The sequence below is a fragment of the Muntiacus reevesi genome, chromosome 5 (genome assembly GCF_963930625.1).
Source record: "Muntiacus reevesi chromosome 5, mMunRee1.1, whole genome shotgun sequence".
Lineage (NCBI taxonomy): Eukaryota > Metazoa > Chordata > Mammalia > Artiodactyla > Cervidae > Muntiacus > Muntiacus reevesi.
Window position 1 is genome coordinate 120,916,485 of NC_089253.1, and position 23,831 is coordinate 120,940,315.

The following is a 23,831-nucleotide window of genomic DNA, read 5'->3' on the forward strand; positions in this document are numbered from 1 at the left end:
AAATTCTGCAGTACAATGATTTTCCTTTCTGTGGGTCAACCACCTGAGGGGTATGGGATTTGATTTTGTTGTGATTGATGTCCTGTGGCTTCTTCTTTGTCTTTGAATGTGGGTTATCTTTTTTGGTAGGTTCCAGCATTTTTTTTTTTTTTTGGTCAATGATTGTTCAGCAGTTAGTTGTGACCTAGATGTTTTTGTAAGAAGATGTGAGCTCATGTCCTGCTCTGCCATCTTGCCAGCAAACTCCTCCAGCCCTTGATATCTCTAAGATCTTCATGGGGGTGACAATTTTTAAACATTTAAACCATCATCTTTGTGTCAAAAAATCTGATTCTGAGTTATTTCAATGTCAGGTTTATGTATATGTCTGCTGGAATTTTAAAACTAAAAGCCATAAAATCCAAACAAATTTGTTATTTATTAACAGACAAGGCAATTCAGTATGAAAAGATAAAGTCTGAGGTATGATAAGGTAAAAACAAAAATTCTGTTGTCTGGTTTAATTTATGTAGGCCATTTTTACACAAAACAGTGTCAAACTTTAAAATCATATGAGAACTTAAAAACTGATTACAACCTTGTGAGGAAGGAAATGAATTAAATTATGGTTATCAAAGCATGAGTTTTTCACTATGACACCATACTGGAACTTAACAATATCTTCTATGAAACTATCATAAGAAAAATAGTCTTTTATTTATTTATTGTTTATTTACATATCTACTTATTTAAGTTTTAAATGTGTTTCTATTCTTGGCTGTGTTCTGTGGCTTGCATAATCTTAGTTCCCCCACCAGGGTTTGAATCTGTGCCGTGGCAGTGAAACACCAAGCCCTAGCCACCCGACTGCCAGGGAAGGTGTAGAAAATTATCTTTTATATTTAATTTGAGTTGAATAGCAGAAAAAGCATCAGACATAGACATATATTCTCCTGGGAAATTCGTGAAAATGTCCAATGATGGCTTTAAAAATATGAGAAAAGCAATTTCTTTATTGCTCACTTTTAATCTGAACAGATGGTCATGAAGAGATTTAGTCACCAGTTTAAAGGCTTGTTTGCTTGTCTAATTATCTTTCTTTTCTCTGTAAAGAAAAACTGAAATACCTTGGATCTCTCTCTTGCTTGTAACGTGCCCTCATCTCTCTCTCTCTCTGTGTCTTTTCTTACCCACCAAATTTGTTTACCCTTTTTGTCTCCCTTGTTTCTAGCAGCACAGAAGCATTTAGAAGCAAAACCATCTTGGAGAGGGGTTGGGGAGTGATGGCTAATGGGTGAAAAACTGGCTTCTGAAAAACCAGAAAAACTGGTTTCTATAGCAATAATCATAGAGGGAGATTTTCAGCCACGAGTAGTTTCTATAACAACATGATAGGGTGCTTTAGAAACAGACCCGAGGTAAACAGATTCTTTAAGGGTCTCTTAACCCCTTTAATACCACAGGATTAGCATCCCCTTGGAAGATAGATATTAATTGGCTTATTTGATGGAGGCCTTTTAATTTGTAAATAAACTAAAGTTGCTTTTATTTTGTAAAGCTTAAGCATTTTATTGTTCTACAGAGACCTGGCTTTCGCTGATAGGATCTCAGCTGCCTTCATTTCAGAAAATTGCTGATTGTATCCTTATTCTCTCTCTCCATCATGAAATTGGAATAGTCTGTAGAGCAGCTTCTTTCATTGTCTTGCCCCAAATGCGGTAGCATCTACCAGCCTTCTCACAGGGCGCCAAAAGGCTGTGCTTTGGGGAAGCCTGGTGCACGTGGTGATTATCCCTGCCAGGCTCACTGACAGGAAGTCATCTTTCTGCTCCAGCTGATGAAGCTGGGTTCTCATCCTTGGCTATGCCCTTCAGTATGCTTAAAATCAGGCAGGGTTTCCATCTGACTTACAATTTACTAGGTGTTATAAAAGGAAGTTTACTGGACTTGTTCTGAATTTATTGTTTTAGCACAGTAGGAAAAAAAGATGATGTAGAAAAGAATGAAGGCGCCCATTTGGGTTTCCCTGGTGGCTCAGATGGCAAAGAAACTGCCTGCAATGTGGAAGACCTGGCTTTGATCCCTGGGTCAGGAAGCTATCCCCTGGAGAAGGGAATGGCAGCCCACTCCAGTATTCTTTCCTGGAGGATCCCATGGACAGAGGAGCCTGGCGGGCTATTGTCCATGGGGTCACAGAGTCGGACACGACTGAGCAGCTAACACAATGAAGGCTCTCATTTCATACACGTGTATCTGTCAAGAGCTCACTGAAAGATCAGTGGTACTGCACACATGGCATATGATGCAGGGATATTAATAGGTGGTGGTGGGCTGCAGACAACTTTTCAAGAGAAAAATCAATACAGTAAGCTTGGTAGTGGTGGTTTAGTTGTTAAGTCATGTCTGACTCTTTGCAACCCCATGGACCGTAGCCTACCAGGCTTAGAAAAAAGTTAGTTACATCTCGGGAGATAGGGATTAAGCTTGCTTGTTTCAGTTCAGTTATGAATTACCGATTATTGAGTCTATGCTGGAAATGGGTGGTATACGCAATGATGAATAATATATGGGATTTACTTAAAAACCTAATTTATATCAAGTAAAATGTTTTCTACTACTATGCAAAATATTAATTTACTTAATTTATTAGGAATTAATGAGTTGTTGAGTTCATCCTTCTTTTCCTATCCACCCACCCGCCTCCACAATACTTTAAGTGCAGAGGTACAGCCTTGCCTTCCTACGGTACACGTCTTGTGTCTGCTCATGAAGCTCCCTTCTGTGTCACTTCCACAGTAGAACTAGCCTTAGACTTTCATTATTTTCTATTCAGTTAAGCTGCCAATTCAAATATGAGACATTCTCTTTCAACTTTCAGAAGAACGTCAGCAACCACGCGTCTCCCTCAGAGTTTTCCCTCGTCTTCCCGACGTTCTGGACTCAGCAAGGAAGGCTCAGGGGGTGCCCTCGCCACGGCCTTCCCGGCTGGAGTTTGCCAAATGGGCCCTGGGAGATGCAGACCCATTGTCCGTGCATGTCATGGGTGTGCCGGGGAGCTGGGGGTGTCTGTGTGCCCCGGGCCTGCCGGAACAGCGGCTGCCAGGGCGCCCTGGGCAGCGGGCCACCAGAATCGTGCCCAGACCAAAGGCGCACGGGCATTGTACTCGCTTCTCTCGGTGTCACGGGGCTTTTAGCTGGATAAAGAGAAGATGAAATTATTCACGATGGCTTCCAAGTTATCAAGTAACCACAGTAACCTGGGTTTTCCTCAAACCTGGCTAACGACCTGAAGAGACCAGACTAGAAAATCATTCTCTCTCTGTCCAAGTGCTGCGAGCCTTAAAGTGAGAAGGACAAATTTCCTAGGGGGAAAACCTATCAATCAGCAACGCCAGCAGCATGTACTTACTGCACCATTCAGGAGCTAGGGTTCCAGGTGAGGTCGGTCCTGAATACACAGAGCCTGTGTACAGACAGACTGAAGTGGAGAATGTTCTGTTTCCTGAGCTTAAAGAGTTCCTTTGCTAACTGTGAAGACAAGTCACCACGTGTGAAACAGAACAATTCAGGAAATACATAAATAAGTGTGATCTCTTAACAATGATCAGTTCTGTGCCGGTTCAGGCCAGGAGATCAACAAGAACGCAAAGATCTGGGAATGATTCATGGGAACATAGGCTTCTAAGGAAGTGCACAATTTGCATACACATTGTAATAAATAAGCTTTTAGAAAGTACCTTGAAGCATCTTTATTCATGCCTAGTACTATATCTTGAGGAGGAAATGGCAACCTACTCCAGCGTTCTTGCCTGGAAAATTCTGTGGACAGAGGAGCCTGGCAGGTTACAGTCCATGGGGTTGCAAAGAATCGGACATGACTGATCACACACACAGAGTTCTATATTATGCCTAGTACTATAGTCATGCCATAAAAGAAGATAATTTAAATACTAGAAGATGAATGTCTTACTCATAATTATGGCCAAATGTAATTTTTCTAGACATTAGTTCTTTGTGCAAAATTATGAGAAAACTATTGAAATCTCCACTATTCAACATAGTAGCCACGAGTCACATGTGGCTCTGAGCACTTAACCTGTTGCTAGCTAGGGCTGCGATGCACTCAGTATAAAGTGCATGTAGGATTTCAACAACTTAGTGTGAAAAGAGATGTAAAGATCTCATTAATTTTTAACCCTAATTACATACTAGAATGATACTGTTTTAGTTATATGTGGTTAAACATACTATATCATTAAAGTTAATTGTACCTGCTTATTTTTACCTCTTAGTTATAATTTAAATGATATTTTTCACTAGAAGACTTCACATTACTTATGTGACCCACATCATACCTCTGTTAGACAAGGCAGGGAGAGAGGCCTGGTGTTTCAAGTGTGGTCTGTACCCTCAGCATCTGCACCCCGGGAGCTCACTGGAAATGCTGATTCAGAAAGTCTGCAAGTTCATGAGATCCTCGTGGTTCAGATGAGTGACAAAGTGTGGGAATGCTAGTCTAGACACTTCTTAGGTACTTCTTTTTTATGATTCCATTTTTATTTGAATTTTTTCAAATAAATGTTTAAAGTCTTCTTGGCATCCTAATTGAACACATGTTAGCTACATAACTTTAGAGAATTTATTGAATGTCCTTGAACCTCAATTCCCTACTTATAAAATAGCTATAATACCTTCAACCCCATATTTTTTTGTGTAGGAATTAATGAGATATTTATCCCTAGGAACCCAGGTATTAGAGGCATTTTGGTAATATCAATAATAAAACTGAACCACTAGTTTATCCTAATTTTCTCATTCTTATATTGTTCGTACTATTTTGGGTACAGCAGAATGAGCTAAAATGTGAAGGTCTGCTTTCACTTATTTTACCAATCTTCTTTATTTTTTTTCTTTAACCTTACTTCTGTATAACATAATTACTTTAAAATCTGATAAAAATCTGGTGGAAAATAATAAAACTTTCAGGTACCATTTTAGAACAAGAGTAGCCATGTAGCTAAATGATTCTGCAGGATGATTTTATAATTAATATTGAGATTATGTCTGTTGATCGTTGATTAGTTAAGAAAACAGTGGCTTTAAGGAGTGGGGAAAAATAACTTTTATTTTTCTCTTCATTTAGAACATTTTTAGCTTTACTGTGGAATTTCAATTTGCTAGAGGCAAGGGCCTAGTAAAATGTAAATATCCCTTTAAATAAGAGGGGTAATTTACAAGTCTATCCTTATTAAAGTGTACATGGATTATAATAAGGTCAGAGTGCCCAGGCCTGATTAGCTTTAGATGAATTTAATGTCAAAGGGACATAATTAGATTCTCGTTGCAATCGTCAGTGATTGACACTTAGTAAAAATGACCTGCGCAGTTTCATTCTTTAGTCATGTTTAAGGATGACAAAGGGCAGGGCCTCTTCTCTGGGGTCAGTGCGTGTGATCGATTGGTCCCTCAGCCTGACCCCATCCAGACCTGTGCTCAGGTGTGTAGCCTGTGTAGATAGGACCCAGAGGCTTCTGTTCTCACGGGGAAGCTTTGAGAGCAAAAGAAAGCTTTGGAGAAGCAGGCCCAGATCTCAAGTGTGACGATGTTAATGATCGGAAATCGTACCTGAAAGGCAGCTAGCAAGATGGCACCCATGCCCAAGGGGTTTAAAATATCTTTGTGGGAAAAGTTCTTCGTGAGCCCATGGCAGTCTCTGGAGCAGGTGAGAGGCAGGCAACACCAGCAAGCTCTAGCGCAGCCTTCTCAGCAGGGAAGGCGTGCTGCGGAGTTTGCCCAGGAGCCGAGGGTGCTACGTTCACAGCTGGTGGGGCTGGCTCCCTCCTGGCCATGAGGACAGGTTCTCAGGGATGTGTGACGACAGTACCCTTGTACTTCCCAGAACTCAGAAACGAATAACTTTCCAGCATAGCCGTACACTCTCCTTTTCCTTGCACCAATTCATTTATTAACCATGCATTTACCAGGCACTCGCCATGTGGTGGTACTGTGCGTGTCAGCAGAAGGGGACCAAGGCATCTATGCTTTGAACCCTGCACTGAAAGGAAAGACAAATAATACTGATTAGATAATTACCTTATTATACATTTTTATAAAGAATTTTATGTATATTATCCTTTTTACCCCTCATGATAACAATAATATGAATTGGCTGACAGTTCTCTCGCTGTTACAAGCACTGCTGGGCATTTTATCTATATCAGCTAATATCGCCAAGAAAATTATGGGGTAGGCATCACTTTTATAGAAATGAGGGCTAAGGCACAGAGGTGTTAAGTATCTTAATACAACTCATAGTGTCTGTAGGTGGCAGAGTCAGGATTTAAACCCAGCTCCAAAGCCCTTGCTCTGAAGGTCTGTGCATGAGGCTACGTAGTGTCTGTCTCAGAAAAGAGGAGGCAGGCTCACGACACTGACTCTAAGACCGCAGGAATGGGAAACGTCAGAACCTCTGTCTGTCTGACCACAAAATTGTACTCTTGCCATCACAGTACATTTGCCTCAATTTAGAATTTAAAACCCGTCTATAGAGATAGCTAGGTAGGAGAGAGTGAATACCTAGTTTTTTAGAGGCCACAGGAATGCAGAGAAAAGAAACGTCTGGAAGGGCCCATCTACTTCTTGAATTGTCCCGTGTGATCCTCTCATCATGTATATCAAAGTGAGCGATTTACCCTATGATTTGCTCCGCTTGATTTTATCAAAAGAGGTGAGAGCGAGCGCTTCACAGCCAGGCTTAAACGGGAATCCAGGTTTTCTCGCTCATTCATCCATTATTCAACATTCCTATTGATTTCCCACCACGTGTGGGCCATTTTGGCTACTTCCCCAATAAAGATGCACCCCACCTGCCACGTCCCTTCCCCGCCCCCCACCGCAGTCCCAGCCCTGGAATTAAAGTTTAGTCTCTGCAGAAAGCCAGGCTCAAGAAAACCCAACCAGCCGCTTCCCTAACGTGGAATTCTTTGATCTGGAAATTTCTCCTCTACCTCTAGCATTGTTTATAACCTATTTCATTCTAAAGGCAAGTTATTGTGGATAATTTGAAACCCCCAAATCCCAAATATTTGCTATTTGAAATACAAACTATTATTGAAATGAGCTCTCCTGGTGGCTCAGCAGTAGAGAACCTGACTGCAATGCAGGAGACAGGGGTTCTGTCCCTGGGATGGAAATTGTTAGATGGTTCAGCAAAATGACAGGATCCATCCAATTTACCGTACTTCTGAATGAGGAAGACACAATAAAATTTGAATAAAAATGTTTTCCTTTGACAGCTGAGTTCAGTTCAGTTGCTCAGTCATATCTGACTCTTTGCCGCACTATGGACTGCAGCACACCAGGCTTCCCTGTCCATCACCAACTCCCGGAGCTTATTCAAACTCATTTCATTCAACCATCTCATCCTCTGTCATCCCCTTCTCTTCTCGCCTTCAATCCTTCCCAGCATCAGCTGAATTAAGTCCTCTTTATTAAGTCAATGGTTGTTCCAATAATAGAAATCAACAGTGGCTTTTGAGATCTGGTTTCATATGGAAATCTATATTAACTTCTAAAAATACCAAGGATATGAGCAAAATGTCTCTATAAAGACAGTAGACTTTGTTGTTAGTTTAATAAAAACAAAAGTACAAGTGAAAGCAATTCACTAACAAATGTTTACTTATTCTTCTGTAAGAAAAGATCTTTGATAGGAAAGGGTATCAGAAACTATTCAGTAGATGTTTCTGGGAAAATCGAATTTATGTTCACGATTCCTCAATTCATCTTCCATTTTTTTAGGTTAAAAGTAGAAATCCTATACCTTTAAAAGCCTGTGCCTGTATCTTTAGAGGGAGGCCTGGGTGCTGCCATCCGCGGGGTTGCAAAGGGTCGGAAGTACTTGGAGGCTGAGCAGCCCAGCACCGAAGCCCGTCCCTTAGTGTGTTAGAGAGGTGGCTGCCCCCACTCCCGCCCGGGCAGCACGTCCCCAGGCCCTGCCCGGGCCTCAGCTGTGTGAGGAGGACACGCGTGAAGCAGCTGCCGCGGAGCCACGAGCAGAGAGCACTTGGTTCGTAATCGTGGGGGTGCAGGTGAGCGAGCTCCCGAAAGGTGAGGCCTGTTGAGAACGGCTGATTTAACCGGGTACGAGCAATGACGCTGGCCCCTCCCGCCTTCCCTCCTTCCCTTCTGCTGACAGACTTGGTTCTTCCAGTAAATAAAAATGAGGACTCAACTGGAAAATGAGGGTGCTAATGGGGGGGAGTTCAGTTAGGAAGTCCTAGAAAAAGACTAAGAAGAGCTGTAATAAGGGGGCCTTTCAATGAAAAACAGAGAAACGAGGGTCAGTGGTTACCTGCAAATAAATGCAGGTGGACTTGCACACAGGCCGGGTTTATACAGGAAGGGACGTCTCTAAGGTGAGATCACAGCTTTGACTCTGAAAATTCACAAAAGAGTCACTGAGCATTTGCTGGGCATAAATAGGCACTGGGAGCACAGATACAGCAGATGCTCTGAGCAGAAAACCCTTGTCACAGCTCGCAGTTTGTGAGGTGTTTCTCTGGGCCCCAAATTTAAGTGGTGCTCGAAATATGCAGTGAGATAGTGACGATATCCTGGTGTGAGAGCGGGTTTTTTTCCTCAGTCTGAACCTCATTCATCTCGGTTTGATCCTGAGTGAGTCCAGGTTTTTATTTAATTTTTATTGGAGTGCAGCTTTTCACAACGTTGTGTTATTTTCTGCTGTATAGCGAAGTAAATCATCTCTCTCTCTCTCTCTCTCTCTCTCTCTCTATATATATATATATATATATATATACACACACACACACACACACACACACACACACACACACGTTCTCTTGCTTGGAGTTCCTTCCCGCTCAGGTCACCACAGAGCACTGAGTAGACTGTCTGGTCTCGTTAGTGATCTACTTTGTACACAGCATTGCATATATGTCACGTAGTTTTTGGGAAAACTGTCCTTGGCGTCTTGGATGAGCCCATTGGTCGTCTTGCTGTGTAAATGTGCACTTGGGTCTCTGTTAATTTTTCCTCAAATAAAACTCCTGCAGTGACACTGTGTTAGTAAATGGCACTCTTTTTGGTTATTATTGTTATAGATCCATTTTCTATTAATCCAGTAACTTTTTTCCAAACAATCTCTAGGCATCTTATATAACAATAAAAGCTAACATTTACTGACCTTTCACTGTATGTCTGCCAAGCATTTAAATCTAGTGACTCAGTTATCACAAAAACCCTAAGAAGTGGATTCTACTGTTTCTCCTTCTCAGTAGCTGAGGAAATAGAGGCTGTGCATTCCAGAGCCAGGCCTGGCAGGGTGTGTCTCACTTCACAGACTTTGCTCCTCGTCCAACACACACACACACACACACACACACACACACACACACACACACACACTGTCTCTCTCTCTCTCTCTCTCTCTCTCTCTTTCTCTTTCTCTCTCTCTCATCTATATGGTCAGCCAGGCCAAACACTGCCAGAAACATTGCTAATAAAAAGTTGATAAAATGTTTAGATTCTTGACTGATAATTTTTAAATCTGAAAATTACATTTCTGTTTCAGAGATAAGTGTATTAAAGCCATCAAGGACAAAGGAATAAATTGGGAAGATCCCATGGAGGAAGGCATGGCAACCCACTCCAGTATTGTTGCTTGGAGAATCCCGTGGATAGAGGAGCCTGGCAGGCTACAGTCCATAGGGTCGCAGAGTCGGTCACGACTGAAGTGACTTAGCATGCACACGTGCATAGTAGTCTTAGAGATGTTAAAATGCTTTTCTCTGAGATCACCTTGTGGTGTATCATTGCTCCGAATAAATATGTTCTTATAACTAAGGAAAAGTCCAAACCCCATTATCCTAGAACTTCTTATAACATCCAGTAGATGGCAAACTTTACTGCAAGAAAACAGCTGGGCAGCCTCTATAAAGTGGTCTGAGGATCGCGGTGACACTTCACATCCAGCGAGGTTTTCACCCAGTGACTAAGGCTCACACGAAAGTTGGGAACAAAATCCTCCTCCTGCAAAGTTTTTCTGTGTATGTCCACTGCAGTCTTGTTCTAAAGGTATTATCATTATGAGAATTATTTTATTGTTCACTGAGTGTACAAACAGTGTATATGATACACTGAAGGAATGTGTACATGATAGATTCTTTTTCAATTCAGGTGTACAAAAGTGCAATAATCATAACCCTTACTTCGTGACACTCCCATCATTGGTCTCTGCATATTCTGCTTTATTTCCTTAGTTGGCTATTTAATTTCTTGTTTTTAATAAGGCAGTAAATTACAGTTCCTTTTTATATTTGAAAAAAAGTTATTTTCTTTTTGACAGGCTGTGGTCTTTGTTTGGTACAGTCAGCTGAAGCACTGATTAATAACGCCTAGGCTAGTGGTTGAGACTTTGCCTCGAGGGCCAGTGGTTAAAATTTCGCCTTCTAACACAGGAGGTACGGGTTCAACCACTGGTCAGGGAGCCAAGATCCAACATGCCTTGTGGTCAGAAAACCAAAAACCATAAAACAGAGGCAATGCTGTGACAAGTTCAATAAAGACTTTAAAAATGGTTCACATTAAAAAATCTTAAAAAAAAAAAATGCTTGGGTCACAGTCCGTGGGCTTCCCAGGCGGCTCACTGGTAAAGAACCTGGCTGCCAATGCAGGAGGTCTGGGTTCGATCCCTGGGTTGGGAAGATCCCCTGGAGGAGGAAGTGGCAACCCACTCCAGTATTCTCGCCTAGAGAATCCCACGGACCAAAGAGCCCAGTGAGCTACAGCCCACGGGGTCACGGAGAGTCAGACACGACTGAGAGTCTGAGCGTGCACACACACATACACACACACAGGGTGCATTTCTAAGAGGCCTATTTGCATCTCACCTGGGGCACGCCCATAAACCCAGGCAGCAGATGGTGCCAATGACAACATGATCCCCAGAGAAGACCCAGTAAAAGGATGTGCTTGATGGACCATCTTGTCCTGCAGCAGCACGGGAAATAGAATTCAGAGTGCACGTGTAAGCAAACCGAAGAGTGTGTGTGTACGCGTGTCTATACTATAACTATTCCTGTTTTGCTTTGAAAAACACTTTTATTACATTTATTCAGCAACACTTTAAAAGTCACTAAGGGTTATAAGAGGAACAATAATACACTTCTTACCACCTCCCCTTCAATTCCAGCTTCTCACACCCAGCATGCACTCCCTGGAAGCAACTACTTGAAACTCTTCTAGATATTTCTTATAGTTTTCATTTGTATGTTTTAAAATAATAGGCTAGGCTTTATTCTTCAGTTTTAGCTGGAGAAGGAAATGACAACCCACTCCAGTATCCTTGCCTGGAAAATCTCATGGACACAGGAGCCTGGTAGGCTGGAGTCCATGGGGTCGCAGAGAGTCGGGCAAAACTGAGCGATTAACACTTACCTTCTTACTTATGATTGCTTGGAATTCTGTATATCCTGTCATAACTTTACGCTCCGTCCTCCTCTTCTCCTTGGCCCCCTCATGTCCTCCCCACTTTTTCTGGTGTCTCATTTTGAAATTCCTCCTTGACTGTTCATCTAGTTCCCTGTGTTTCCTACCTCCTGTTTCCAATCTCTTGGTAAAATTCTTTTGTGGGAGTGAGGTGGGGAAGATTCTTCCCAACACTAATTTTCAATCACTCAGCTGAATTTTTTAAAATTTCTGTGACTCACGTTTTTAATTTCTTGTTTTCTAGAAGTTTATCTTTACAACCCTTCTACTCATTTCACTGCAGCTATATCCTTTCCTGACTCTTTGAAAATAATAATTCTCAAGTTTACATAAATTTTGGCTCTCTCGCTACACTGTCTTTGCCTCTTCCAAGTTACATTTTTTCAAAACAATGTGTGTTTTGGTCTTTGTGTTTGATCTTAGTTGGAAATTTTCCTCAAATGTTGGAAAATCTCATCCAATCTGTTGGTATATAAGAAGGAAGTACAACTGTTTCTTAAGCTGATTAAGAAATGCTCATTTATCATTGTTTTTTAGAGTAGAATTGAAATATAATTTAAAGTATAATTAAAAAATAACTCTCTACTGAGCACGCATGCATGCCCTATATGCTTACATACATTTCATATAATTCAGTGCAGTTCAGTTCAATTGCTTAGTCGTGTCCGTCTCCTTACTACCCCGTGGACTGCAGCACGCCAGGCCTCCCTGTCCATCACCAACTCCCGGAGTTTACTCAAACTCATGCCCATTGAGTCGATGATGCCATCCAAACATCTCATCCTCTGTCGTCCCCTTCTCCTCCCACCTTCAATCTTTCATATAGTAGCTCTTATTAAAGCTGTTTGAAAGATCTTTATTTATGTGCTAGGGTTTACAGCTTATTAGGATTTTTCTAGAGCGGTCCAGCTGGGTCATTTCAATAGGTGACATTCCGCATCAGTATCTGAAAGTATTTTCACTCAGGCTTGTCAAGAGAAATAATTCCCTTTCCTGCTTGGAATATACATCTGGCTCTTGGCATTTTTAGAAATGAATTGGAAATGAGGCTGGGGAGTGTCTCACAATTCTGTATAGACACCCAGTTAATTCTTCCACAAACCAGACTCAGCCCCACCCGTGCCTCTGAGTCTGCCTTTGTGGGGGAAGCAGACTTGCAGTTTCCTAGTGTGAGACAGAGAGCAGAGCGTCTAACTGCTTTCTGACGGTTTCCCAAACACCCTTCCTTTGCTCAGCTCCACCTGCACGATCCTTTCAGAAGTACATGAAGCGTGTAATTCCTGAACCTGCCGGGGATTCTGTGGCATCAGCTGGCTCTGGGGCTCTCCCACGTCCGGCTTGGTGTCTGCTCCCGTTGGCTTCCTAAGTCTAGTACTTCTCACCCCCTGTAGCCCAGCTTCCAGCGTGTATGTGCAGTTACGGCTGTCTAATCCCTCAACCTCTGTCCTGGCTCTTGAAAGTTTATGGTGATTTATTCCTTTCTGTGTTTTAGGATTTGGGAGTGAGTCTGATTTATTGAGGTATAATTTACATACAGTACAAGAAAATTCACCGCTCTTAAATGGCAAATACATACGATCAGTAACTAGAAGCACAATCATGATGCAGAATGTGTCTGTGAATATTTCTTTATGATCCTCTGCATTAAGGCCCTTCACCAGTTCCGTTCTCCAGTGACCACTGAACTGCGTCCAGTGATATGATTGCGCCTTCTCTAGAATGTAATATAAGTGGAATCATACAGCATGGAGTCTTTGGTCTGGCTTCTTTCACTTAGTGTAATACTCTGGAGATTTCTTCATGTTGTTCTGTGGGTCAGCAATTTGCTGAGTAGTGGTCCGACGTATGATATATTAAAATTTATTTACATGTTGATGAACATTTAGGTCTTTCCGTTGGTGTTGGTCATTATGAATAAAGTTGTTTTCTTTTTCAGCAATTTTTTGTATGGACATTATGATTTCATTTCTCTTGGGGGAAATTCCTAGGTGTGGGATTGCTGGGTCATATGCTAACTGTATCTTTAAATTTATAAGACACTTCAAAAATGTTTCTCAAAGTTCCTACACTATTTTGAATTCCCAACGGCAATGTATGTGCTAAGTAACTGATACAGCAATATTGATAATGGCAAAAGTAGTCTTCTCAGGTACAATGCCTTACTGAAGACAGAAGAGGATTTTTTGAAAATATATTGGGATCAAACCAACAGTGCGATGTAACTATTCTGGATTTCTATGAACATAAGGACATTGCTTCAGAATATAAAAGTGAAAATTTTCAGAACTAAAAAGGAGAAATAGAGAAAATTTATAATCATTGTGAAAATGGAAAGAAAGTGAAAGTCACTCAGTTGTATCCGACTCTTTGCAACCCCAAGGACTATACAGTCCATGGAATTCTCCAGGCCAGAATACTGGAGTGGGTAGCCTTTCCCTTCTCCAGGGGATCTTCCCAACCTAGGGATTGAACACAGGGCTCCTGCATTGCAGGCAGATTACCAGCTGAGCCACCAGGGAAGCCCAATATATAATCACTATGGGAGGTTTTAATGCATAAATCTCAGCAGAGAAAAAAAGTAGAAAACAATGGGTGATGCCATCAGTTCAGTTCAGTTGCTCAGTCACGTCCAACTCTTTGCGACCCCATGAATCGCAGTACGCCAGGCCTGCCTGTCCCTCACCAACTCCCGGAGTTTACTCAAACTCATGTCAAGTCAGTGATGCCATCCAGCCATCTCATCCTCTGTCGTCCCCTTCTCCTCCTGCCCCCAATCCCTCCCAGCATCAGGATCTTTTCCAATGAGTCAGCTCTTCACATGAGGTGGCCAAAGTATTGGAGTTTCAGCTTCAGCATCAGTCCTTCCAATGATGCTATAGAAGATCTAAATAACACAGTTAGCAAACTTGATCTAATTCATTCTTACAGATTTTTCATATGGCAAAGAATAACTCACAATGAAAATTAGAAAACATTTAATATCATAAAAAGAAATCGTGAGAAACACGGCAAAGCTGTGTTTTTAAAGAAAAAAAATTATCTTATTAATAAGAAGAAATCCAAAAAGGTAAATAGCAAGTTAAAAAGAAAGTAAAATTAAGGGGGAAAAAAAAAGGTAAAAGCAGAAATCTATAGGACAGAAAACCAAGAAACCAAGATAGTACAAACTCTACAATATCAGTTATTTGAAAGATGAATACAATTATTAATACATAGACAGGAAAGATCAGTTATAACAAAGAGCACGTGAAGTAGAGTTTCGTTTTCTCCAGATTCCCATCAGCACTTGGTATTGTCAACCTTTGTCATTTAGTTGTTTGAGTGGGCGAGTAGCTATGCAGGCGCTCGGCCGTGTCCAGCTCTTTGAGACCCCGTGGACTGCAGCCCGCCAGGCTCCTCTGGCCATGGGATCTTCCAGGCAAGAACACTGGGGTGGGGTGCTGTTTCCTTCTCCAGTGAGTCACCATACTGTTTTAAGCCATACAGGCTTTCCTGATGGCCCAGATGGTGAAGAATCTGCATGCAGGGCAGGAGACCTGGGTTGGATCCCCGGGTCGAGAAGATCCCCTGGAGAAGGGAATGGCCACCCACTCCAGTATTCTTGCCTGGAGAATCCCATGGACAGAGGAGCCTGGCAGGGTCCACGGGCTTGCAAAGAATCAGACACGGCTGAGCAACTAACACTTTCACTAGGCTTTTCATGGGGTTTAGAAAGCAGCAAAAGTAAACACTTAGGTGGATATCACCATGGTTAAGTAGGAAACTCTACCCAGAAGTATCCTAAATTCTAAAGTAATGCAGGAAAAAGAAATGAACTTTGGAATCAGACAAACCAGAGGTTCAAATCCCCCTTTGCTATGACCACATACAAATAGCTCATTCCCTATAAAACTCAGTTTTCCATCTGTAAAATGCTTTACACAAATGTTGCTAGAAGTTTACTTTTAAAATTGCACTGTAAGGACCTAAGAGATAAATGCTAATTTCCTTTGCTATGTGTTTTTCTATACAAATGCTTCAATTCACGGCTTAAAGAAAAATACTTCATTTTTAGGTTGTGTCTTTTTTTTTTTTTTTTTTTTGGATGTGGACCATTTTTAAAGTCTTTATTGAATTTGTTACAATATTGTTTCTGTTTTTTTTTGTTTGTTTGTTTATTTGTTTTTTGGTTGTGAGGCATGTGGGATCTCAGCTCCCTGACCAGGGATTGAACCCACGCCCTCTGCATCAGAAGGCTGTTTTAACCGCTGGACCACCAGGGAAGTCCCAAGATACTTGACTTTTTTGTGTTCCAATTAAACTTTATTTATAAGACAGATGGCAGGTCAGATTTGGCTCACAGGCTACAGTTTGCTAACTCTTGCTCTAGAGTTTACAATATACATCTTTAACTTATAACGATATGCCTGTAAACAATACTATACCACTTCAAAGTATCTTTTAAGAACTATACTACAGTTCATTTTCACTTTTTCTTCTCTTACTTTCCACTATTATTCCAAGATACTTGATTTCTGAAGGAAGGGGAAAATCATCATCATTACCACTAACAAAATGCAACAAAACAAAAGAAGATTGAAAACATAATTTCATCACCTGCCTCTGACGGTGAGAGTTCAGAGAGCAGAGTTGCAATATTTATTTCTCTTTTTTGTTTGGACACAGGAACTCTTAAGTAGTGCAAATGTTTGAACTTTTGAATATCTCTTCATTTTCCTCCCTATCCTCTGCCCTCTGCCCTCCTCTCAGGCCTCTGCCTTCTCATACTTTGATGCTTTTCATACGATTGGCAGAGCAATGCCAATACCTCTCATGCTTTTTCTTTTTTCTTCTGAAAATAATGCCATTCCTTCACTTGCATTCACTTAAAAAGACATCTCAGATATATGCATGCTTATGGCAACCCACTCCAGTATTCTTGCCTGGAGAATCCCGTGGACAGAAGAGCCTGGCGGGCTACAGTCCATGGGGTCTCAGGAGTCGGACACGACTTAGTGACTACACCACCACCACCACCATGGTTGATTCACATTATTGTATAGCAAAAGCCAACACAACATTGTAAACCAACTGTCATCCATTAATAAAAATAAATTGAAAGACATCTCAAGGACCTTTTCTCCAGTGAGGATTTCCTGGTAGACTTGCCCTGGACCCTGTGATCACACAGCACCCTTCCCCCCATGTTGTGTTGGGACATTTTCCATTCCTTTCCAGGAGGTATGCACTGAGCAGATACTAAGTGACAGATAATGTTACAAACTTAGAAAATACCAGAGAGGAGGTCTTCCCGTTTCCTTAGCGGACTAGAATTGCAACGAGGAAAACAGAAAACAAACATATGCACAAAAAAGTAAGAACACTTTACATGTATATGAGAAAGTAAACCATTATAAAGTTTTAGAAAAGGGGTTCAGAGAAAGCTTTTCTCAGAAAGTGACATTGTAGCTAAGACATGAACAGCTAGAAGCCAGTCATACATTTGAAGATGTGATTGGAAAGCCAGTACTTGAGAAAAACTATAGAAGGATGATTAGTTGAGTTTTTCCATAGGGACTGGAAAAGGTCTGCTTTCAGATCACCCCTCCTGATAACACATAAGCATAGGTTAACCTGTGCACAGGCGCTGGAGGGGAACTTTCAGCTGCCAGAAAAACTCCAAGGAAGACAACTGTGAAAACCCTCTCTTGTGTGATTGATAAACCAGTCAATCGTCATCTTTCCATCTTCCCTTCACACTCTTGGTGACCAGACCACATTAAAGAGAACCAATTCTTTTTCTGCAGGAAGAGATGTACCACTTTTACATACTTCTCAAAGTTTTCATGCTACTTTCTTCTGACTGTAGTTGATTTATGTCTCCTAAGAGCAGACTATTCATTTCATAATTTTTAAAATTATAAGCCTAGACCACTATTTACTGTTATATTAGTGAGGAATATTGTGAGACAGGAAGTAAAAATAAGAGAATGGTGTACTAGATAAATCCATACACAGAAGACAGTGTTTTGTGATCTGATGCAGTTGAGTTGCCAATTCAAAAAGCTTCTCAGTATACATGATTAAGAACATAACAGTGTTGTGATCTTAATGTGTGTAGATTCAGGGGAAAATTATACACATACAGGTATCCAGTGAATTTGGAAAAGAATCATAGAAGTATTGCTTTCTTGCTGGTCATCATTCCAATTAGAATTTCAAAAATGTTTCCCTAGAACAGAGAAGCTTTCAGAAATTTGGAAGTCCATACACTTTACATCTGCTTCCTTCTGGTGGGACTTAACCTGTCATCTGTAAGATGCTCATAATATTTGTTGCTGTGACAATTATAAATAATATATGTGAAACAGCTGACATGCTTAGTACACAGAGTAAACCTTCAACAAATAGTTGGTGTTTTATTTTAGTTTTATATTTTCATTCTTCTATGCTTTTTTTTTTAGACCACACATGATGATTGTAATAAAGCAGTCATAAGCCAAAGTACTGTATTCATTCAAATGTTAGTTTCAGCTAGTATATTCAGAGACAATTTTGTATCTCATCTCCCGGGATACCCCCAAATCCTCCATGAGAGAATGTGGATTTCAAATTTTAGGGTTTATGGGACAATTTAACAATTCACCCTGTCCCTCAACAGCACTTCTACCCGAGAAAGGGAAATGCAAGAGAAGCAAAGAATCTGAAGCCAGTCATTTTTGTTTCTTGTTAGCAGCTATATGAAAAAAAAGATGACTAATGATCATTATGACAGAACTCATTATTAGACATCATTTGACAAATTCGTCGCTAGACTGCAGTCAACGTTGCCTTCCATTAATGAGTTCGTGTGAGGTGCATGAAGAGCGGAAATAAGGACGTTCTTTAATTTGTCATCCACCATTTGTTCGCGTGCTTCATCTGATGTTTTTCTTTGTAGGTTCCTTTTGCAATAAAAATGACACCAAGTGCCTGCCCGATTCCTGCCAAAGCAATTCTACCTGCAAGGATTTCTCGAAAGACAAGAGTTGCCGCTGTTCAGACACAGCCGTTCACGCGGACAAAGGCTGCGGGGAGGAGGAGGACCCCTGCCTCTCCAGCCCCTGTCCAGGACTCGCCACGTGTGTTGGCGCCCCGGGGGAGAGGCGCGCTCTGTGCAGATGTCCTCCCGGGCACAGCGGGGCCGGCTGCGGCACCAGCGCTGGCCCCTGCGGGCCCCGCTCCTGCCTGCACGGGGGCGTCTGCCGCCAGGACGCCGGGCCCCCCGTGTGCGTCTGCCCCGCTGGCTACACGGGGAGGTTCTGCGAGCTGGACCTCGACGCGTGCGCGTCCAGCCCCTGCCTGCACGGCGCTGTGTGCCGGGACGGAGGCGACGGCTACTCCTGCTTCTGTGTCCCGGGCTATCAAGGCCGGCGCTGCGACGTGGAAGTGGACGAGTGTGTGTCGGCGCCCTGCAAGAACGCGGCCACGTGCCTCGACGAGATCGGACGGTACACCTGCGTCTGCCCGCGCGGCTTCTCGGGTAAGTGCGGGTCCAGTCCCTGGCGAGGAACCTAGCCCTGTCCTTAATGTGATGGAAGCAGAAGTGACCTCGTGCGGCCCATCCAGCTTCTGAACATGGCCTTATAGGAGTTCATCAACAGACGGGGGCCTCCTAAGCTACTCAGAATCCACCCAGCTTGAGCGTTTGTCGCTGTTGCTATTTTAGATTCAGTCTAGAGTTACAGGGCTCTTGGGACCTGGGCTTTGGGGTCAAGGCAGTCCAGTCTCCCCATCAGAGCAGACTCCCTTCGTCCCAGGGGGGTGGGCGGCCTGGTGGGAGCTGGCCACGGATGGAAACAGGAACGTTGGTTCCTGGTGTCCAAGTGTGATAAACACACCAAGGATAGCAAGGCTGCCGGAGCATGGAGTTTGAGATAAGTCATGATTTTATTATTAAAGAAGCCACTTCTTGCTGAATCTCATGGAAACAGCAAATAATAACCCCATATATCTATTCACAAAGTTTCTGCTGATGTCGATTTATTAACAGAGCAACAAGTAGCTCATTCATTATAAGGCTCCTGTGTACTCAGTCACTCAGACATATCCAAATCTTTGCAACCCCATGGACTATATCCCACCGGGTTCCTCTATCCATGGGATTTCCCAGGCAAGAATACTGGAGTGGGTTGCCATTTCCTTCTCCAGGGGATCTTCCCCACCCAGGAATTGAACCCAGGTCTCCTGCATTGTAGGCAGATTCTTTACCATCTGAAACACCAGGGAAACATAAGAATACTGCAGTGGGTTACCATTCCCTTCTCCAGGGGATCTTCCCCACCCACGGATGAACCCGGGTTTCCACACAGCAGGTGAATTCTTTACCATCTGAGCCAACAAGTAACTATGATTTTTTATTACTTCCATGGTAGTTTGTGTCTCTATTAAAGAACTCCCTATGTTGTTTTCTTCTTCAGATACCTGTGTTTTTGTCTCCTCTCAGTAAAGTGTTAGTACTGAAATAACAGAAATCATGTTTTCTGTTTATTCTTCAATTCATCAATACTTTGGGAGTATTTATTATACCAAGTTCAGTTCAGTTCAGTTCTCAGTCATGTCCGACTCTTTCCGACCCCATGAATCACAGCACGCCAGGCCTCCCTGTTCATCACCAGCTCCCGTAGTTTACTCAAATTCATGTCCATTGAGTCGGTGATGCCATCCAACCATCTCATCCTCTGTTGTCCCCTTCTCCTCCTCCCAACATCAGGGTCTTTTCCAATGAGTCAACTCTTCACATGAGGTGGCCAAAGTATTGGAGTTTCAGCTTCAGCATCAGTCCTTGCAATGAACACCCAGGGCCTGATCTGGGTGTTTTTGATCTCCTGGTCAAAAGCATCAAAAACATCAATTTTTCGGCGCTCAGCTTTCTTCATAGTCCAACTCTCACATCCATACATGACCACTGGAAAAACCATAGCCTTGACTAGACGGACCTTTGTTGGCAAAGTAATGTCTCTGCTTTTTAATATGCTGTCTAGGCTGGTCATAACTTTCCTTCCAAAGAGTAAGCGTCTTTTAATTTCATGGCTGCAGTCACCATCTGCAGTGATTTTGGAGTCCCCCAAAATAAAGTCTGACACTGTTTCCACTGTCTCCCCATCTATTTCCCATGAGGTGATGGGACCAGATGCCATGATCTTAGTTTTCTTAATGTTGAGCTTTAAGCCAACTTTTTCACTCTCCTCTTTCACTTTCATCAAGAGGCTTTTTAGTTCCTCTTCACTCTCTGCCATAAGGGTGGTGTCATCTGCATATCTGAGGTTATTATTTCTCCCGGCAGTCTTAATTACAGCTTGTGCTTCTTCCAGCCCAGCATTTTTCATGATGTACTCTGCATATAAGTTAAATAAACAGGGTGACAATATACAGCCTTGACATACTCCTTTTCCTATTTGGAACCAGTCTGTTGTTCCATGTCCAGTTCTAACTGTTGCTTCCTGACCTGCATACAGGTTTCTCAAGAGGCAGGTCAGGTGGTCTGGTATGCCCATCTCCTTTAGAATTTTCCACAGTTTATTGTGATCCACACAGTCAAAGGCTTTGGCATAGTCAATAAAGCAGCAATAGATGTTTTTCTGGAACTCTCTTGCTTTTTTGATGATCCAGCAGATGTTGGCAAGTTGATCTCTGGTTCCTCTGCCTTTTCTAAAACCAGTTTGAACATCTGGAATTTCACAGTTCACATATTGCTGAAGCCTGGCTTGGAGAATTTTCAGCATTACTTTACTAGCATGTGAGATGAGTGCAATTGTGCGGTAGTTTGAGCATTCTTTGGGATTGCCTTTCTTTGGGCCATGTTAGTGAATTAAAAGGAAGAATGAATACACAGTACAGTGAATCATGGTGACATAAACTGTCAGTGAATTGTCTAATTAATTCTTCCTTATGTTTCTGGGTACTCTTCCTAGTAATGAAACTGGTGTAAATAGATATTAAACTAGATTTTACTTTCTCTATTACTTTATGCATACTTTGCAATGGTGGAACACGTGTCACATGGAAAATTATTTTGTTCAATGTCTTTATATTATCTAATATGCTAAAAATTACAGGCATACTAAAGTAACTCATAAAACAGTACTACTACATGAAAACACTTTGTTCATATTCCATATTATCATGGTCATTCTTTTGAGTTATAGCGATTGAATTTCAATTATTATAATTTTAAATTTTTTATTGAGGTAACTGACTTATAACACTACATGTTTCATGCACACAGCATTATATTTCCACTTTTGTATACACTACAGTGTCCTCACCATCAAAATCAATTTTATTAATGTTTGAATAAAAACGAAAGTAAATTTTTATAGGACTGCTTTTGGGATTGTTTCCATTTATAAAGTTGCATTGGAAAACCACTATAGCTAATTAAGATAATACCTCCTGTTTTCTGCTCCTAGTACAATATCATGAATGGTGACTAAAAGGAAGAGACATAAAGGAAAATGTTTCAGCCATATAAATTAGTTTTCTAAAACAGCCTGATGATTGCAAAAATATAGCTTGAAAAATTATGTTTTACAGTGTATGTGTTTTGTTTTGTTTTTTTTTACTTTTACATTTTAATTGGATTGTAAGGTTTCCTTTAAGGGGTCTAAATTTAGGCATAAAAGATGTCAAGGATGTATCCCAAATGTGAAATGCCTCTTGCGGTCTTTCCTCTGTGCATCTGTGTCCTCGTCTCCTGTTCTTACGGGGACACCAGTCTGATTGGGGCCACCTTAACAGCCTCACCTTAGTGACAGGCTCTTCATTCAGGTATTTGCAGTGGATCATTCTGAAATTGACGTCTTCCTTAGAATTAGCCCGATTGACTAATAAACGTTTTTCATGTTAAATATGCCTGCAGTATGAGATAAATAGAGTGATGAGAGGGCAGGGGGATGCCAGCTGGATGCGTGATGAAGCGAAGCAGTATAGGAAAATATCTTCATCTGTCAAGTGATATATATCTTTGATATAAAAATAATCTTTGGGGAAATAAGAAAAAGCACTGTAATAAATGTATTTATTGATTGTAAGATACATCTCTTATTTCAAAAACAAAAATGTATGAAAAAATTTATTTTTTTATTCAAGAAAATGCCTTAGTATGTGGAGATTAGTTAGTACATGGAGACTAGTTAGAAAGCATTGAAGTTCCAGGCATAAGACATTAGGATCAGCCTGAGTGAGGGACTAAGGGCAGGTAAGGGGAGAACAGGTGTCCACGTCATTAGGAAGAAGACTTGCTGACATGATCACAGCCAGAATACTTTCAAACTTATTTTACCCACAAGAAACTTGAAATCTCTAATATGAAAAATGAGAATGCATTAAATATTCAATTGCCATTTCCAGCTTAATGAATTTATAATATGTTTCAGTGGTTCTCAAATTTTAGCGTGTCACAGACTCACCTGGGGAGTTTAATAAAATACAGTTTCCAGCTCAGCAGATCGGAGGTGAAGTCCAAGAGCATGCATTTGTAACAAGCTCCTATGTGCTGCTGCTGCTGCTGGTGTGGGGACCAAACTTTGAGAGAACATGGATGTAAGCAATTAAATGGATTTTCATGTGACATCTTTGATTCTTATTTTACAAAGCCTGTTAGACAAGAATCAACCCAAAGTAGTTATACATGCATTTTGATATATTTATATTTTATTTTTTATACTTACATAGGGCTTCCCTTGTGACTGAGACAGTAAAGAATTGACCTGCAATGTGGGAGACCTGGGTTCGATCTCTGGGTTGGGGAGATCTCTTGGAGAAGGAAATGGCAACCCACTCCAGTATTCTTGCCTGGAGAATCCCATGGACTGAGGAGCCTGGCGGGCTATAGTCCATGGGGTTGCAAAGAATTGGATGCAACTCTCACACACACACACAGACACTTATATATTTATTTTTATATGCAGTGCATATGTATGTGCATGTATATAGTTTTATTTTTTTACTAGAAAAAGTTCCAGATAAATGATGTGGGTAAAAATAAATATTTGTTGAACTCATTCAGTCATTAATGAATGACTTTAGAGTTTTTTTTAATTTGTGTTGAAGTATAATTTGCACTGTTATGTTGGTTTCAGGTGTATAGCAAAATGACCCATCTTTTGGATGGATCATTTTCAGATTCTTTCCCATTCATTATAGGTGCATAGAACATAGTGAATATAGTTCCCTGTTGTGTGTAGTAGGTCCCTGTTGTTTTACTCTTTTTATGTAGTTGTGAGTATCTGTTAATCCCAAACTTGTTGCAGAGTTCTGAGCAGAGGACTGAAAAGGTTCGACTTGCATTTTAACAAAATCACTCTGCTCCTTGCGCTGAGGAT

At 41.4% G+C, this 23,831-nt stretch overlaps 1 protein-coding gene across 1 annotated transcript in view; it reads left to right on the forward strand.

The window, feature by feature from the left end:
- The first annotated feature begins 3,203 nt into the window (after positions 1-3,203).
- CRB1 (crumbs cell polarity complex component 1) overlaps positions 3,204-23,831 on the forward strand; it is a 161,715-nt gene continuing 141,087 nt past the window's right edge. The window contains exons 1-3 of the mRNA XM_065937181.1: positions 3,204-3,222; positions 7,960-8,088; positions 18,407-18,988. Of these exons, the coding sequence (XP_065793253.1) occupies positions 3,204-3,222; positions 7,960-8,088; positions 18,407-18,988 (730 nt within the window). The remainder of the gene's footprint in view (positions 3,223-7,959; positions 8,089-18,406; positions 18,989-23,831) is intronic.